Source organism: Macaca nemestrina, chromosome 6, assembly GCF_043159975.1.
Source record: "Macaca nemestrina isolate mMacNem1 chromosome 6, mMacNem.hap1, whole genome shotgun sequence".
NCBI lineage: Eukaryota > Metazoa > Chordata > Mammalia > Primates > Cercopithecidae > Macaca > Macaca nemestrina.
The window spans coordinates 351,522-370,888 of NC_092130.1; the positions used below are offsets into that span (position 1 = coordinate 351,522).

The window sequence follows — 19,367 nt, forward strand, 5'->3', positions numbered from 1 at the left end:
ACCCAGGGTAGAGTGCAGTGGCATTATCTGGGCTCACTGCAACCTCCGTCTCCCAGGTTCAAGTAGCTGGGATTACTGGCACCTGCCACCACACTCAGTTAATTTTTACGTTTTTAGTAGAGACAGTGTTAGCCAGGCTGGTCTCTAACTCCTGACCTCAAGTGATTCACCCGCCTTGGCCTCCCAAAGTGCTGGATTACAGGCGTGAGCCACCACACCCAGCCTGTTCTCTGCTTTTAAACAGGATCTGAGGAATAACACGACCACTGAACAAAAAGCCTGTGACCTCGCCGTGTGTGTTTCACATTTCTGACCACACCAAAGTCCACTCTAAAACATCCCAACTCTAATCCCGGGTTATGCAACCATTGAGACCATCCTATGAGGACAGACAGTGCTTAGAATGTCTATACGCTATCAAACTTCCACATGCACACCTAGGTGCTCAAAGTCTGCCAGACTGATGAGTTATACCAGGGCTGTGAGATCAATACAGGACAGTAGCCCATAGAATCAACCTTCCACCCACTCCTGATTTCCCATTTCCCTCCTCTACAGAGAAAGCCAGACGTTGAGAAATTCATCCCTGCCCAACCAGTATCTGATGACTGGGGATATTAAACTTAACTTCAGACAACTGTGGTGGAGAATGAATGGGCTGATTTATGTAAAGTGTGCAGGGTGATGGAATAGTTTTAAAAAAAAACAAATTAATCCTTATATTGTGCTTTGATCATGCACAAAAAATCCCAAAGACACAATCACCACCCACAGACTCTCTCCTCCACACCTCCCAAACCTGATGCACACCACCCTCTTTCATGTACGGGACACCACTTCCTGCAGAGACTACAGAAAGATGGTCACAATTCTGTACCGAAGTCTTACTGTTTTTTATACCAAACTGCCTAAAACCTCATTTCTGTTAGGAAGCTCCAGAGAAATTCTCCACCAAATGCATGGTAAAAAGTGCCACCTTTCTGAAAAAATAAGGTATTTCCTTAGCAAAAAAGTAATTCCTGGAGCGTGAGGGGCAAGTCGAGGGAGAGTGTTAGTATAAATACGTAATGCATGCTGAGCAGTAAACCTAGATGACGTGTTGATAGGTGCAGCAAACCACCATGACACATTTATTCTTATATAACAAACTTGCCGTTCTACACATGCATCCCAGACTTCCAAGTAAAATAAAAACAATTTTTAAAAACGCTATCCCAGAATACATACCTTCTGTCTCTACATCAATGCTCTTCTGCAATTAGAGAAAAGAAAAACATTACAAGAGTCAGACCACACTGTGTCCTGTGTGCACAGGTCTCTACTGCACTTGTTGACATTAGAAAACCCAATGGAAATAGTGAAAACAGTCAACACAACGTCCCCAAATAAAGCCTAGAGGACACGTGCAAAGGCACAAGATTTTTGTGCCCGATTTTCAAGTTTATTTTCACTGCATGTTCACCATTCTTTACAAGAAGAAAAAACTTCCATGGAAAATGCTTACTGCCATAGAGTTTTTAGGTGAACCTGTCACCTACAAATGTCATCTTGAATTCATTCTTCTGGGTAATAAAGTCTCATCTTCAGCTGCCCATAAAGAAATTCTGTAAGTCATGCATAAGGTACATGGAAAGATTATCATATCTTACCTCAATTTATATGGAAACCAAGAGAAACAAAATTCCCACCTCAGATAAACAAAAAAGACTTTACCTCAAAAGAGCCTAGTAACATCTCAGATAGTATCTTGAGTGGATGCTCACACAACAAGTCTTCGTCGCGCTCTAGGAAACACGGAGTCATTGTCAGCATGTTGGGTGCACTGAAGGAACCCGTCAGGGAGACTCGGGTGCTAAAACCACGGGGCTGGCACATGTAGACAAGGGGGGTTAACTGCAAAAACGGAACTCTTGCCAGAACATCCTCCTTGGTGATGAAGAAAGGTCAGTGAGACCATCAGGAAAGCCATGAAAGACAGAGCCTTGGCAGCACAGACACGCACTGCCGATGCCATGGCAGTGTCTCATCCTTCCCCTACGCATTTAGAGGCCTGGGAAATTTCCACTTTCCTGTTGAAATGTGACAATGTCATTTGTCTTTCCTGGGTCTACATATGCTTCTCCTTCACTTTCCATCCCTTTTACTGAACTTGAGACATTATTGTGGCAAAACATATACAACATTTATTATTGTAATCATTCCGTGCCCACTTCAGGAAAAGACATGAGCAGAACCGCAGGAGCAGAGAAGAGAAAACCTCACTGCATGAGGAGCCCACACTCTTCTCCCCTGACCCTGGATTACAACCCACGCAGGCTCCTGGGTAAGTGTGGGAACCCAGAGACTACAGAAAAAGAGCAGAAAGCCTTGCCACACTTGTGCTAGATTTCAGAACAGGAATGCTGGCATCAGAACATCACTGGGGCCCAAGATGGGCTGCCCAGAGCTGAGCTCTGGGATGAGAAGGAATGAGGAGGACACAGTCCCTGCCCTCCCGTGACCTGCCATGGCCAGGATTCCTCCACCTATGAGTAGGAGACAACAGACTTTTGGACTGATGATTGCAAGGCTGTCTCAGAGATACAGAGAAATTCATGTCTTATAGGTCACACATGAAAGGTGCAAGGACCACCTAACGCCAGGGCAGCCCCTCTCCCTTTGTTGGGCTCAGCCTGCCTTAGAGCAGGGTCTCCTCACCTCCTCTGACACCAGCACTGGGCAGCTGCTCAGCCTGGGAGCTGAGGCTTCCCTCCAGTAAAACGGAACTCTGGGCCAGGCCACTCTTGGCCAATAATAGCTACACAAGGATCAGCTGTCCAGAGATTCCCAGAAGCTGTTCTTTGTCCCAGCCACAGGGAGATCAAGCATGCCTACTACTCTGTGTCTGACCTGACTCGCAATCCGTCCCTGCTGATCATGTCCTCTCTGGGCTAAGTTGAACATTACAGGAACTCACTCGTGTTCTCTGTCTCTCACTAATCTCTGGTGGTGCCATTGCCCTCAATACACAGGAAGATGGAGAAGACCAGAAACAAGGAAGGCGCTCCTATGACCAGGCTCTTAGGAAGACGGCCAATGTTCAGGCCAGCCATGAAGTCGGAGCTCAACTCTTCCTTCAGATGAGGCGTGAACATTCCGCCCACGCCCAGGTGATGATGTAGAACTGACTCTCCTGATGTTGCACCTCGGCGTCCCCCATGGCTTTGCTGCCCTCATGCCTTCCTTCTGCTCCTCCAAATCATGTTCCTCTGCAGACCCAGGCCAAGGCTGTAGCCTGCTCTCTCCCTCATAGAGCCCAGTGGGCAGCTGCCTGTGAATTCTTAGGGCCTCAATGTTGGTAACACAGATTTCTACCTTTAATCACTCAGCAGGAAGCACCCGAGTACCACACAGAAACTGTATTCTAGAGATTAAACATGACTAGGAGAATTGGGTTATGAAGAGATAAGTTTCTGAGGTTAGCGAGGGACATTTTAAAATCACACCAGCCTGATTGTTTTAAAATGTGGGGTAAGTATTGACACCTACACAGCAATTAAATTCAATATATACACATAAGTTTCCACCAAACGCATACTCCAAGAAAAAACACAGGCTGTACTTTGGTTCAGGTTCTATTCCTATTGACCGAAACCAAATGCGTTCACTTGTTTTACAAAAGCCTTCAGAAACAAGCAGCCAACCAACGTTTGTCCACGGTGGGTTCAATGGGGACATCCTGGAGCCTCTGCTGTACCAGAGTCACATTTGTCTTTCCCCACCTCGTAATGCATGAGTCACCCTCCATCCTCCTAGGAAGGCAAGTGCTCGCCCTGCCACTCACACCCTAGGGCAAACAGCGCCACCTTTGCAACACTAAGATTTCAAACCTCAACAAAGAGATGACCCCAGAATACGTACTCTTTGCCAGTGTGGTTGGGTCCACCCGCATCTAGAGAAAAAGAAAACACTATGAGGGTCAGACCATGCTGTCTCTTGCATGCATAGGTCTTTTCTTAACTTGACACTAAAAAAACCGATGGAAAATAGTGGTTGAGACAATGGCCCCAATATCTAGAAGACATTCATTGTAAGGCACAAGATTTTTCTGCAAGATTTTCCAATGTTTTTGTTTGACAATTCCAAATACTTCTCAAGAAGAAGGCATTTCTCTTGAGGAAAATGCCTGCTGACATACAGTTTGCAAATGTGGATGCCATCTGAAATCATTTTTTTTGGTGATAATGAACTCTGACATTTGCCCACCAAGAAATTCTGTAAGTCACCTATAATGTACATGGTAAGATGTATACATCTTAATTCAACTGAAACAGAGAGAAATAAAATTTCCATTTTAGAGGAAAAAAGAAGAATTTACCATGTGAACCCCTGTGGCTTCCTCCGAGGATGTCTGTCCTGGCACATCCTCCTCCTGATGTTCCTTGTCACCTGGGAAACAGAGTCACTATAAGCACATGAGCTCCACTGACTGAATCCCTCAGGTGGTCTTGGAGTTGTGGACCCGGGGCTGGCGTGTGTGGAAAGGTGTGTTCACAGCACAGGCTCAGCCTCTGCCGGTCCATCCTCCATGGTGGTGAGGGAAGGCAAATGGTGAAGGACGGCATCAGGATGGTCACAGAAGACAGGGCCTTGGTCCTCTAGCTAAGGCAACGTCTTGCACATGAACTAACCCCTCTGAAACCGGTTATACCACACAGTGTTTCCCTATAGGGCTCCTCCTTCCTAATCTGACCTGAGCTAATTTGCCCTCCCTTCTTGATCCCCTTGAGATCATTTTCTTCGCAGGATCCACATGTCCTGTTGCTGTGTTTTTCATCGCTTCTAGAACAATTTTTTTTTTTTTTTGAGACGGACTTTTTCTCTTCTTGACCAGGCTGGAGTGTAATGGTGTGATCTCGGCTCACTGCAACATCAGCCTCCCAGGTTCAAGCGATTCTCCTGCCTCAGCCTCCAGAGTAGCTAGGATTACAGGCATGCGCCACTATGTCCAGCTAATTCTGTATTTTTAGTAGAGACTGGGTTTCTCCATGTTGGTCAGGCTGGTCTTGAACTGCTGACCTCAAGTGATTCGACTGCTTTGGCCATCCAAAATGCCCGGCCAGAACATTTTGAACAAGATAAAAAGCAACATTTCTTCAAAGAAGAGATTTAATTCTAGCCAAAATGTTGTATGCATTCAGTAACCTTTTGTTTTAAAGAAGACTAAATCAAGATGAAAATACTGAATTATCCTACCATTTACAGATGACCCCTCCTTGGCCTGCGATGTTTGTCCTTCTGCTCTTCCTGGCAACGTGTGTGTGTCATGGGGTCCGCTGCTGCTCATGCTCACACTGGCCCCAGGACTGGGACAGCACTTCCTGGGGGGCAGCAGGCGGGGGTGCTGACCCTTTCTAACCCAGTTGTGCGAAAGATTCCAGGAGAGGAGATGGGCACCGGAATAACAGCCAACAGGCTCCTTGAAATTTTGTTAGGTCCTGTGTCTTAGGTATGTGTGATACTGAATTGGAACATTTCTAATGTTTGTGGTGACGATCTCATTAAATACAATAGAATGTCCCTGAATGTTCCTTGCTTTTGACCAGGAGGTGAGGAATACCCCATCACTTAAGACCAAATGCCTGGCAACTCTCTCTGTATGTTTCATACTAACAACCGCACCAAAGTCCATTGTACAATGAACCTACTCAAACTCTGGGTCAGCTGACCATTGAGACCATTCTATTGTGGTACATAGTGCTTGAGATCTTTACAGGCCAACACACTTCCACATACACAGATGCTAAATGTGACTCTCTGACAGGGTGACAAGTTACACCAGGGCCACGTGATAACTTCAGACTAGTAGCCCACAGCACCAACCTTCCACCCATTCCCGAGTTCATCTATGCCATTTCCATTTAGGAGACCAAAAGCCTGAAAATTTATCTCTACATCATCTCCATGTGATGACTAGGGATATTAAACTTAACCTTCCACTACAGCTGTGATGAGGAATGAATGGGTTGATTTTTGGAAAGTGCAGTGGTGATGAAATTTTGGGTTCAGAGTATCAATCTTTGTGTTGTGCTTTGCACATGGGAACATATTTTCTGGGGAAAAGCACACAAACTCGCAGAGATATTCACAATCACTCCACATTGACTCATTCCTCCATACTTCCCAACCCTGATGCCCAGCACACTCTTCTCTCCAAATGACACTGTGCCTTCCAGGCACTAGAGTCAATGGTCACATTTCTTGACCGGGTTCTTCACTTCTTAAGACAAAAGTGCTTGAATCACATTTCTGGCAGGAAGTTCAAACCAGAGTGGCTCTCCAGAAAAATGAGGCAAGGAAGTGTCACCTGTGTCAACACTAGAATTTTTCCTCAGCATAGGGGTGATCCCAGAATACGTACTCTTTGTCTGTGTGGCTTTGTCCACCTGCATTTAGAGAAAAATAAAACACTGTAAGGGTCAGACCATGCCGTGTCCTGTGTGCACAGGTTTTTCTTTTCTTTTTTTTTTTTTTTTTTTGCTGGAATCTTACTGTCACCCAGGCTGGAGTGCAGTGTCATGATCTTGGCTTATTGCAACCTCCGTCTCCTGGGCTCAACTGTTCCTGCTCCCTCAGCCTCCCCAGTAGCTGAGATTACAGTTGCCGGTCACCATGCCCGGCTAATTTTTGTATTTTTAGTAGAGATGGTATTTCACCATACAGGTCTTGTCTTTACTGGTGATATTAGAAAAGCAGATGGGAGACAGTGGTTGAGGCAAGGGTCCCAAAATAAAGCCTAGAAGACACTTCTGGAAAGGCACAAGATTTTTATGCAAGACATTTAAGATTGTTTTGGTTGTATAGTCACAATGTTATAAGAAGAAAGCTTTTTCCCTAAAAAAATGTATTTCTACCATATAGTTCGTAACTGAAGGTGTCATCTAAGAATGCTATCTGAGATCATTTTTTTCTTTTTTTTTTTTTTTGAGATGGAGTCTCACTCTTGTCACCCAGGCTGGAGTGCAGTGGCGCAATTCCCGCTCACTGCAAGCTCCACCTCCCGGGTTCCCGCCATTCTCCTGCCTCAGCCTCCCGAGTAGCTGGGATCACAGGCGCCGCCACCACGCCTGGCTAATTTTTTGTATTTTTAGTAGAGACGGGGTTTTACCATGTCAGCCAGGACGGTCTCGATCTCCTGACCTCGTGATCTGCCCGCCTCGGCCTCCCAAAGTGCTGGGATTCCAGGCGTGAGCCACCGCGCTCAACTGAGATCGTTTCTTACCTGGTAATGAACGCTCACATTTTCCCACCAAAAAATTCTGTAAGTCATCTATATGATGCACACGACAAGATTTTCATATCTCATTTCAAATAAAAAGAACCAAGAGCAACAAAATTTCCATCTTAGAAACATAAAGAAGAACTTACCATGTGAACGCCTGGGACATCCTCAGATGAAGGCTCCCGCGCCAGGTCCTCGTGATCTAGAAAACACAGAGTAGCTGTCAGCATGTTGGTTCCACAGAAGGAATCCCGTAGGCAGCGTTGGGTGCTGGGGACAGGGGGATGGCATGTGTAAAGGAGGTGAGTTAAGGGGAGAAACTTGGCTACCACTGGGATACCCTCCTTGGTGATAAGGAAAGGCAAATGAGACCATCAGGAAAGCCACAGAAGTCAGGGCCTGGTTCTCTGGCTCAGCCACCTCACCACTGTGAAATAGGCAGTGTTCACACAGGGCGACACACAGACGCACTGCTGATTCCATGACAGTGTCCCAACACACCTTGTGTGTTTTTGAGGCCTGGTAAATTTCCTTTTGTTGTTCAAATGTTATAATGTCATTTATCTTTCCTGGATATACACATGCTCCTCCTGCACTTATCATTCATTTTAGTGGCTTTAAAATCAATATGTGGCCAAAATACATCATATTTATTATTTTAATAATCAAGTGCACACTTCAGGGTCATCAGTGCCATTCACACTTCTGTGCAGTTAAGTTAAACATAATCCAAATCCAGATGTCTTACTTTCCACCTTAAGAAACTAGAGAAAAAAGTGTAGTGTAATGTAAACCAGACAACCCCCCTCCCCCAAAACATAATAATATTTGCAGAAATCAATGTAATAGAAATAACAAAATAAACAAAGAAACTCAACAAAACCAAAAGCTGCTTCTTAGAAAAGATCAATAGAATTGGTAAACCTCCAACCAGGCTAATCACAAAGAAAATATATATTAACACTGTTCGATGAAACCAATGGGCTATTGTTCACTGATAAGAATTATTAAGCTGTTAAGCTTCAAAAAGATACAAAAGATCTTACATGTATATTGCTAAGTAAAATAAGTTAGTCATAAGCAGCTACATACGACATGATTCCAACTCTATGAAATTCTGGAAAAGGAAGCCTATAGAGGCAGTAAAATCATCCATGGTTGGCAGGAATTCTCAGAAAAGAGGAGAGGAATTAGTAGATGCAGCTCAGGTCATGTTTAGGATGTGAAATTATTCTGTCAGGGTGACAAAGGACATTGTGAGTTTGTCAGAACCCATAGACTGGACGACACGGAGTGAACCTTGATGCTCACCCCGGACTTCTGTTCATAAGAACGTGTCACTATTGGCTCAGCCATTGTTACAAGCGTTATCACACTCACGTAAGATGGGATCACAAAACTGAGGAAGGTGGGTATATGGAAATTTTTGGTACCACTTCCTTCACTTTTAGGTTACTTCCAAACAGTTTGAAGTGATGTCCATCACTTTACAAACCTGGCAACACTGTCTCAGAAAAAGATCCTTGTTAGTTAATGTTTAACAATCAGCAAAATGTCTACAATTTGCACTGAGATGTTCTTTACTATTAAAAGGAAACCCAAACCGGGAATGGAAATACACCTTTACTGCTATAGTTGCAGCACTAGTGACTGACTTAATACATTTAAACACGTACACGTGAAACAAAGAATACAGTGTAGCAATTTTACAATTGTCTGAAATATGACACTGAAGAATCTAGAAATCCCATCGTGAATGAACTGAACGACTGAGTTTCCACGGTACCTTCCATTGGTACGACTCTAGGGCGCACACAGCTGGGACACCAGCGACGGAGGTTTCGCTTCTTACGCCTGCGGCGGCGGACGGAGGACTCCCTGGGCACCCCAGGACCCGCTCTTGGATCTTCAACAGAACATGCTGGGAAGTGAATTAAAATAAAGACAGCTGTTGATATCTTGCTGCAGAAGATCAGATAAATGAGTCATTATTTATTCACAGCTTACATGTTTGATCCCATTGTTCGTCATCTGCAGAGCAAAGCCCCCCGAATCCGAGTTTGGCTTCAGAAAGAACTTGCACTTCAGAAAGAACTTACAACGGGGCAGGCAAATGCCTGTATGGAGATGAGACGTTACAGAAAGGCAGATTGGACTGACCGAGAGCGTAGGGTCTGGTGCAGAGAATCTGAGCTCGAGGACTTTTGAGAAGCTGCCAGAATCTGAGGGAGTTCTACAGACCCCTCGGGGCCTCCGATCCTTAGTCTGAATGTGGAAATGCTGATAATAGCCCATGTTATGTTAAAAGGGTAAAAACAGCTAAACAGACCAAAAGCCTTAAGACGGGTGCTTCCTAAGTGCCATAGAGTGTTGAATTCAATTATTTCATGTCTGCAAGAACAAGTCAGGCCCTTGGTAGTGGTTAACAGAGAAGGCACTTGGGGGACTCCAGGGCAGTGGAGGGTAAAATTCTCTTCATTCTTGACATGTGTCTCATGCTTTAGAACTCGTGAAAAGTTTCTGTTCGAATTTCCTGTGGGGCCCACGTGAGCTCAGAGAGATGGGCAGAGCAGGGGCTGCCACTCAGAGGTGACAGTTCAGGGAAGTGAAATGAAGAGATTTGAAGCAACCTGCCCAGAGTCCCAACACTGACCAATGATAGATCTGAGACAGGAATTTGGTTGATTTTCCGGGGACAGAGATCCCTGAACACCTGAGGCCTCTAAATCATGGCCCGGACCCTGGACCTGGAGCTCTTTCCACTCCCTTTCTCAATCCTCCTGCACCAACGGCTCTTCAGGAAGGTCGAGGTATTGGAAGAGGTGCTGAGTCCAGAAAAAGCTCAAATCATTAAACAAAACATAACTCCTGTCTCTAGGTTTTAACACCTGGGCTAAAATATGGCACTTTCCTGCAAACGAAGCCTCTCTGAGGAACAAATGCAAACGTCTGGTCATCCTACCCAGCGCCCGTATTGTCAGCTGTCTGGCAGTGAGCAGCCCTCCACGACCAACTGACCACACCAAGGGACCAAGTTCTGCTTGGCCCCCAAGCTGGTTCGGAACACAGGACATTCCAGACTAACTACCCTTGATGGCTGTGCCAAGAATGAACTTCCCTTCAACTGAATCACCCTCGACAAGCAGTTAGTGGGAATGAACTGAAAATGTGGCACCCCAGTTGAGTTTTCAGTGGTTTCTTCTGTATCTAGGCAATGGGAGAGTGTGTTAAAACAAAAAACAAAAAAACAAAACACAAAGGCCGGGCGCGGTGGCTCACGCCTGCAATCCCAGCACTCTGGGAGGCCAAGGAGGGCAGATCACAAAGTCAGGAGTTCAAGACCAGCCTGGCCAATATTGTAAAACCCTGTCCCTACTAAAAATACAAAAATTAGCTGGGCATGGTGGCAGGAACCCAAATCCCAGCTACTTGGGAGGCTGAGGCAGGAGAATTGCAAGAACCTGGGATACGGAGGTTGCAGAGAGCGGAGATCATGCCACTGCAATCCAGCCTGGGTGACAGAACGAGACTCTCTCAAAATAAATAAATAAATAAATAAATAAATAAATAAATAAATAAAATAACATAACATAAAAAGCCAGGCACAGCAGCTCATGCCTGTAATCCCAGCACTTTGGGAGGCCACGGCAGGTAGATCAGGAGGTCAGGAGTTCAAGACCTGCCTCACCAACATGATGAAACCCTGTCTCTATTAAAAATACAAAAATTAGCCGGGCGTGGTGGTGGGTGCCTGTAGTCCCAGCTACTCAGGAGGCTGAGGCAGGAGAATTGCTTAAACCCAGGAGGGCGGAGGTTGCTGTGAGCCGCGATCATGCCACTGCACTCCAGCCTGGGCAACAGAGCAAGACTCTCAAAAAAACAAACAAAAAAAATTGGCATGGGAAACAAATTTTTTTAGAGAAAAATATTTAAGGCAAAAACCTCGATAGAAGAATAAAAGATACAAATTGAGTAATAAAATTCTAAAACATATTTATAAACATGTGGACAAATAAGAGCTGGGGAAATTTTTTAAAAAATCAGAATGACATTTAACATACAGGAAAACTGGCCCATCTGAAGAAACCGCAGTCAGAAGATAGAAATGAACATACATACCCCTGAGGCAGCCACTGGAACTATTCCCCATCGTGAGGCCTGAGACAACTAAGCTGCTTTAACTGCCAACGTTCAGCTGCGAGAATGGCAGCAAAATTGAAGGCAAGACCTACATCGTCAGGTCACCTCAGCGACAGGTCACAGTAGAATTTTTGCAAGCATACGTGTCACAATATGGGGCCCAACTGCTGTGACCTAGACCAGTCCATGGTCACTTTGACAAGGGGTCACTTAGACTCCATGTTTTGTTTCAAAATCTGAATCCCAGACATACCGTATTATTCTATCTGAATGAAACAAACATTAAAAGAGGAAAAAGATCTGCCTCTACAATATATTTCATAGCGAAAATTTCAGGGTGAAGAGAGGAAAAGCTAAAACACTGAGAGTAAAGGGAGAGTCTATGCTTGACCTGAAGTGCCATCCCTACCCATTTCTATTACTCCTGAGTCACCAGACAGTCCTAGGTTCAACAATTTTAAAGTATTTCCAAATTAAATTTAAAATGCAGTAGTGTAAGTTCAATTTTCAAGCCAAACGCTAAGAATATAATTCATACTAATTCTAAAAATCTCCCATCAGTTATGTATACTACACCTAGTTTTTCTCTGTAAGCAACTAACTTTGTATACTTACTAATTTCTGAATCTCTGAGTTTACTGAGGGATTTCTCTGACAATGTATATATCGAAGACTGGCTATTCATTGATACACGAAGAAAAAAGAAGCACTTAGGCCAGGTGCAGTGGCCCATGTCTGTAATCCCAGCAATTTGGGAGGCCAAGGCAGGTAGATCAGGAGGTCAGGAGTTCAAGACCTGCCTCGCCAACATGATGAAACACTGTCTCTATTAAAAATACAAAACTTGGCCGGGCGCGGTGGCTCACGCCTGTAATCCCAGCACTTTGGGAGGCCGAGACGGGCGGATCACAATGTCAGGAGATCGAGACCATCCTGGCTAACACGGTGAAACCCCGTCTCTACTAAAAGTACAAAAAAAAAAACTAGCCGGGCGAGGTGGCGGGCGCCTGTAGTCCCAGCTACTTGGGAAGCTGAGGCAGGAGAATGGCGTAAACCCAGGAGGCGGAGCTTGTAGTGAGCCGAGTTCGCGCCACTGCACTCCAGCCTGGGTGACAGAGCAAAGACTCCGTCTCAAAAAAAAAAAAAAAAATACAAAACTTAGCCGGGCGTGGTGGTGGATGCCTGTAATTCCAGTTACTCAGGAGGCTGAGGCAGGAGAATCGCTTAAACCCAGGAGGGCGGAGGTTGCTGTGAGCCGCGATCATGCCACTGCACTCCAACCTGGGCAACAGAGCAAGACTCTCAAAAAAACAAACAAAAAAAATTGGCATGGGAAACAAATTTTTTTAGAGAAAAATATTTAAGGCAAAAACCTCGATAGAAGAATAAAAGATACAAATTGAGTAATAAAACTCTAAAACATATTTATAAACATGTGGACAAATAAGAGCTGGGGAAATTTTTTAAAAAATCAGAATGACATTTAACATACAGGAAAACTGGCCCATCTGAAGAAACCGCAGTCAGAAGATAGAAATGAACATACATACCCCTGAGGCAGCCACTGGAACTATTCCCCATCGTGAGGCCTGAGACAACTAAGCTGCTTTAACTGCCAACGTTCAGCTGCGAGAATGGCAGCAAAATTGAAGGCAAGACCTACATCGTCAGGTCACCTCAGCGACAGGTCACAGTAGAATTTTTGCAAGCATACGTGTCACAATATGGGGCCCAACTGCTGTGACCTAGACCAGTCCATGGTCACTTTGACAAGGGGTCACTTAGACTCCATGTTTTGTTTCAAAATCTGAATCCCAGACATACCGTATTATTCTATCTGAATGAAACAAACATTAAAAGAGGAAAAAGATCTGCCTCTACAATATATTTCATAGCGAAAATTTCAGGGTGAAGAGAGGAAAAGCTAAAACACTGAGAGTAAAGGGAGAGTCTATGCTTGACCTGAAGTGCCATCCCTACCCATTTCTATTACTCCTGAGTCACCAGACAGTCCTAGGTTCAACAATTTTAAAGTATTTCCAAATTAAATTTAAAATGCAGTAGTGTAAGTTCAATTTTCAAGCCAAACGCTAAGAATATAATTCATACTAATTCTAAAAATCTCCCATCAGTTATGTATACTACACCTAGTTTTTCTCTGTAAGCAACTAACTTTGTATACTTACTAATTTCTGAATCTCTGAGTTTACTGAGGGATTTCTCTGACAATGTATATATCGAAGACTGGCTATTCATTGATACACGAAGAAAAAAGAAGCACTTAGGCCAGGTGCAGTGGCCCATGTCTGTAATCCCAGCAATTTGGGAGGCCAAGGCAGGTAGATCAGGAGGTCAGGAGTTCAAGACCTGCCTCGCCAACATGATGAAACACTGTCTCTATTAAAAATACAAAACTTGGCCGGGCGCGGTGGCTCACGCCTGTAATCCCAGCACTTTGGGAGGCCGAGACGGGCGGATCACAATGTCAGGAGATCGAGACCATCCTGGCTAACACGGTGAAACCCCGTCTCTACTAAAAGTACAAAAAAAAAAACTAGCCGGGCGAGGTGGCGGGCGCCTGTAGTCCCAGCTACTTGGGAAGCTGAGGCAGGAGAATGGCGTAAACCCAGGAGGCGGAGCTTGTAGTGAGCCGAGTTCGCGCCACTGCACTCCAGCCTGGGTGACAGAGCAAAGACTCCGTCTCAAAAAAAAAAAAAAAAATACAAAACTTAGCCGGGCGTGGTGGTGGATGCCTGTAATTCCAGTTACTCAGGAGGCTGAGGCAGGAGAATCGCTTAAACCCAGGAGGGCGGAGGTTGCTGTGAGCCGCGATCATGCCACTGCACTCCAACCTGGGCAACAGAGCAAGACTCTCAAAAAAACAAACAAAAAAAATTGGCATGGGAAACAAATTTTTTTAGAGAAAAATATTTAAGGCAAAAACCTCGATAGAAGAATAAAAGATACAAATTGAGTAATAAAACTCTAAAACATATTTATAAACATGTGGACAAATAAGAGCTGGGGAAATTTTTTAAAAAATCAGAATGACATTTAACATACAGGAAAACTGGCCCATCTGAAGAAACCGCAGTCAGAAGATAGAAATGAACATACATACCCCTGAGGCAGCCACTGGAACTATTCCCCATCGTGAGGCCTGAGACAACTAAGCTGCTTTAACTGCCAACGTTCAGCTGCGAGAATGGCAGCAAAATTGAAGGCAAGACCTACATCGTCAGGTCACCTCAGCGACAGGTCACAGTAGAATTTTTGCAAGCATACGTGTCACAATATGGGGCCCAACTGCTGTGACCTAGACCAGTCCATGGTCACTTTGACAAGGGGTCACTTAGACTCCATGTTTTGTTTCAAAATCTGAATCCCAGACATACCGTATTATTCTATCTGAATGAAACAAACATTAAAAGAGGAAAAAGATCTGCCTCTACAATATATTTCATAGCGAAAATTTCAGGGTGAAGAGAGGAAAAGCTAAAACACTGAGAGTAAAGGGAGAGTCTATGCTTGACCTGAAGTGCCATCCCTACCCATTTCTATTACTCCTGAGTCACCAGACAGTCCTAGGTTCAACAATTTTAAAGTATTTCCAAATTAAATTTAAAATGCAGTAGTGTAAGTTCAATTTTCAAGCCAAACGCTAAGAATATAATTCATACTAATTCTAAAAATCTCCCATCAGTTATGTATACTACACCTAGTTTTTCTCTGTAAGCAACTAACTTTGTATACTTACTAATTTCTGAATCTCTGAGTTTACTGAGGGATTTCTCTGACAATGTATATATCGAAGACTGGCTATTCATTGATACATGAAGAAAAAAGAAGCACTTAGGCCAGGTGCAGTGGCTCATGCCTGTAATCCCAGCAATTTGGGAGGCCAAGTCAGGTAGATCAGGAGACCAGGAGTTCAAGACCTGCCTCGTCAACATGATGAAACCCTGTCTCTATTAAAAATACAAAACTTAGCCGGGCGTGGTGGTGGATGCCTGTAATTCCAGTTACTCAGGAGGCTGAGGCAGGAGAATCGCTTAAACCCAGGAGGGCGGAGGTTGCTGTGAGCCGCGATCATGCCACTGCACTCCAGCCTGGGCAACAGAGCAAGACTCTCAAAAAAACAAACAAAAAAAATTGGCATGGGAAACAAATTTTTTTAGAGAAAAATATTTAAGGCAAAAACCTCGATAGAAGAATAAAAGATACAAATTGAGTAATAAAATTCTAAAACATATTTATAAACATGTGGACAAATAAGAGCTGGGGAAATTTTTTAAAAAATCAGAATGACATTTAACATACAGGAAAACTGGCCCATCTGAAGAAACCGCAGTCAGAAGATAGAAATGAACATACATACCCCTGAGGCAGCCACTGGAACTATTCCCCATCGTGAGGCCTGAGACAACTAAGCTGCTTTAACTGCCAACGTTCAGCTGCGAGAATGGCAGCGAAAATGAAGGCAAGACCTACATCGTCAGGTCACCTCAGCGACAGGTCACAGTAGAATGTTTACAAGCATACGTGTCACAATATGGGGCCCAACTGCTGTGACCTAGACCAGTCCATGGTCACTTTGACAAGGGGTCACTTAGACTCCATGTTTTGTTTCAAAATCTGAATCCCAAACATACCGTATTATTCTATGTGAATGAAACAAACATTAAAAGAGGAAAAAGATCTGCCTCTACAATATATTTCATAGTGAACATTTCAGGGTGAAGATAAGAAAAGCTAATACATTGAGAATAAAGGCAGATTCCAGGCTAGATGTGAAATGCCTTCCCCACCCATTTCTACTATTCCTGAGTCACTAGAGAGTCCTAGCTTCAACAATTCTAAACTAGTTCCAAATTCAATTTAAAATGCATTAGTGTAAGTTCAATTTTAAAGCCAATCTCTAAGAATTCATAGTAATAAAAAAAGATACGAAATGATTCGGTACAAATTTCCATCACTGTTGATTCGTCACAAGTTTTAAGAACTATTAAATCAAATGGGTCATTGATGAGGAATAAAAACTGCATTAATATAGATGTTGCAATTTTTTCAGGGATTATCTAATTGACGGAGTGGTTAGCAGGATTTGGGAAGGAACACATATTACCTGTGTAAATGGAGAATTTTAATTCTCAACAACTGAAAATTGTGCAGGTGTGCACATATAAAGATACACATACATATGAGAGAGAGAGAGAAAACTTAGTTAAAAAACACTAGACCACAGATTTATATCTCTTAATGCTAAATTGGGACAGGCATTTTTAAAAACAGAATATATTAGGAACAATAAAAAGGAATGAGCCTAAGGCTTTCCTTCCTGGTGCCACCTAAGTGTTCACAGTAAATGAAAATAAATGAGCCTTTTACCCTGGTAGCCAAAGCCCTTTTAAAAAGCTTTGTGGTGGTGTCACTGCTATATGATTGTTCAATTAATAAATCTGGTAAGATATGCAGAAACTTAACAGTTGTTACTTCCAGAGGCAGACGCTGGCAGGCCGCAGAAGAGGGAAAGACAAGTCCAGATGTCAGTGTCCAGTCTTCTGTGCCTTGTAAATGTTCTACTAGCATGTTATCCCCAAAAAATTAAACCCCCAAATGCTGGTAGAAAGCAAACACTTCAATCTGCTAATGCTTCACAGGGACAAGAATTCAGGCAGGACACAGAACAGAGAGCTTACTGGTGCTTGTTGATGTCTGGGGACTGCAGAGAAGTCTTATGGAGTGGGATTAAATTCACAGCAGGGGGTTGGAATCTTCTGGATGTGCCGTCATGCACAGGTCTGCAGAGGAACTTGGGCTTGGCTGGAGAACACACAGGACTTCCCTGGGCTTCCAAGCAGCAGGCAGTCTCAGGACACTCAAGAGCTTTGAATTGGTGGCCACGGGCTTCACTGGTGAGTGTCCCGAGTGAAGCAGGCAGACACTCATGGCATTTCTAACATAATTGTGGAAGTTACACAACATCACTTCCACATCATCTGCCAGTGAAAAGCAAGCACTAGTGTCAAGTCTGATTAACCAGTGAGGGTGGGCAGAGACGCCACCTCTCAAAAGGAGAATAGCAAAGAAACTGCAAACGTGTTAAAAGCCACGTGCATATTCCAGCTTAAAAATCTCCAGTACAGAGATACCTCTCAGATATGTGAGACAGGGCCTGTCACTCTTTGGCACCGGCCAAGGGTAAGCTAAGTGTGGGTTTCACTTACGCATCAGCCACTGTGAGTTGATTGACAAGTGAATACAAACATTCAGGGAAACTAACCAAAGCGCGTTACAGGGTAACAGGTAATGAAAGGTGATGTAGACCTGCTATGCTGCTCTACGAAGAAACCATTTCATCCACTCTGTTCACAACATCTATGCATTTGGAAATGGAGAGGAGACTTTCTTCCTCCACTTTAGATTCAGGGGTACGTGTGCAGGCTTGTTACATGGGGAAACCGCGTGTTGCTGAGGCTTGGTATTGGACCTAAGAGCGTCTGCTCAGCAAAGAGACCTTATTTCTCATAAAAGGTTGCATACAGCCTACAAAGTGGCCATCCCGCAGGCTGGGAAGTGTGCCTCCCACCGAGGTAAGAGCCTGGCACGTGGAAGGAGGAAGAGTTGGGGCAGGAGCTTTACTCTGGACAAGCTGGGTAAACAAACTTTCAACAGGTTACAGGAGGAGCCATGAATATTCATGACGGTGGTCCTGATGCACGTGTACCGACCAAACATGTGTGTAACACACGACCCATGTTCACTTTGGGGTGAAGACAATTTGTAAATGTGTTACAATTAGGCTCTTTACCTCAAAAGGTCTTTTCAGGACACACAGGCACACAAGTGCACAGCCTCTGTAAACCGGCCACAATCAGTCCATCGTGGGTGGGCTCTTAATAAAAGAAAGTTACTAAAAACAATCTCCTGTCCCATCAGAGCTGTAGCTACGGCTGCTAGAACAGGGTTTGGGGGCCAGTCAGTCAGTGTCTGGTGCTGAGCTACCATGGTTTTAACGGTGCTTATTTAGCTGCTGGAGAAAAAGAAAGCCCTGTGGCAATCAGAACAGTTTATTCTTTAAGTCGAGGCGTGTGTGACTCAACCCTTGCCTGGCATGGCCTTAGGTGCTGTTTGTAATTTGGTACCTCGGTGTCACAAAGCTTCCGTTCTGTCAGTCGTATGATCTCTACTGCAGCAGGCAGGCTGGGCGGCTGCGTCTAAACATAAAAGGAAGGGGCATAACATGGCATCAGATCGCCCAGGCCGTCATGGCCCAATGCCCGGCACTGAGCGGGTGAGGAGGAAAGGCCTGGAGCAGGCTGGACTGAGTGGTCCACAGGAGCCTCATTTTGGGAGCCAACTGCCTCAGTTCACGGCCCCACAGCCCAGCTGCACTCACTTACAAGTCAGTCCCTCCATCTGGAAACTCCGACAGCCTGTCCCGTTCCTAGTGCCCTCAGTTTAAGCATCTCTCTGTCAAGTTGTCAAGAAAACACTGGTCTCTGGAGATACATGGACAGCCTAGTGCATACACTGGGCACTCAATAAATGCCAAGGGCAGCTACCTCCCTGGTGTCCAATGAGGACGACTGTCATGATCATGGCAGTGCAGCCTGAGTCCCAGACTTCAATTCCTTCTTCCCGAAATGTAGAGCAGGGGACCCAGGGTGGGGGGCAGGGCCCCTGCAGACTCCTCTCCTCCTGGGCCCCCAGCCGGGAGAGGGGTGGCCTGGAGGAGCCGCGGGAGGAGGAGCAGAGATGGGAGCTGGCCCTGGCCTTGAAGGTGCCACCATCTCTGCATCGTCCTATCTTCCTAGAGGCTTCTTCCTCCAAGATTTCGCCTGAGCCACCCACTGGAGAACACAGACATCTCTCCCCGCATTCTGTGCTGAGAAACTGAGGCCCCGAATTTGCCTCTCACACTCATGTTGGAACTGTGACCAGGACCTGGGCCTCCTGACACCCT

General features: G+C 44.8%; 1 protein-coding gene across 18 annotated transcripts in view; it reads right to left on the reverse strand.

Annotated features, from left to right (window-relative positions):
* The window catches only part of LOC105483957 (family with sequence similarity 153 member A), a 73,470-nt gene that overhangs the window by 48,493 nt on the left and 5,610 nt on the right, over window positions 1-19,367 (reverse strand). For 12 of the 18 annotated variants that reach the window (XM_071097933.1, XM_071097923.1, XM_071097929.1 and 9 more), the window contains 7 exons: window positions 9,048-9,182; window positions 7,408-7,463; window positions 6,401-6,425; window positions 4,358-4,428; window positions 3,901-3,931; window positions 1,714-1,784; window positions 1,228-1,252 (listed from right to left, as the gene is read on the reverse strand). In XM_071097933.1, the coding sequence (XP_070954034.1) occupies window positions 1,228-1,252; window positions 1,714-1,784; window positions 3,901-3,931; window positions 4,358-4,428; window positions 6,401-6,425; window positions 7,408-7,463; window positions 9,048-9,182 (414 nt within the window). Of the gene's footprint in view, window positions 1-1,227; window positions 1,253-1,713; window positions 1,785-3,900; window positions 3,932-4,357; window positions 4,429-6,400; window positions 6,426-7,407; window positions 7,464-9,047; window positions 9,183-11,380; window positions 12,154-17,100; window positions 17,203-18,546; window positions 18,619-19,367 lie in introns of those variants that run through there. The other 6 variants (XM_071097936.1, XM_071097935.1, XM_071097938.1 and 3 more) reach the window with 3 other exon arrangements.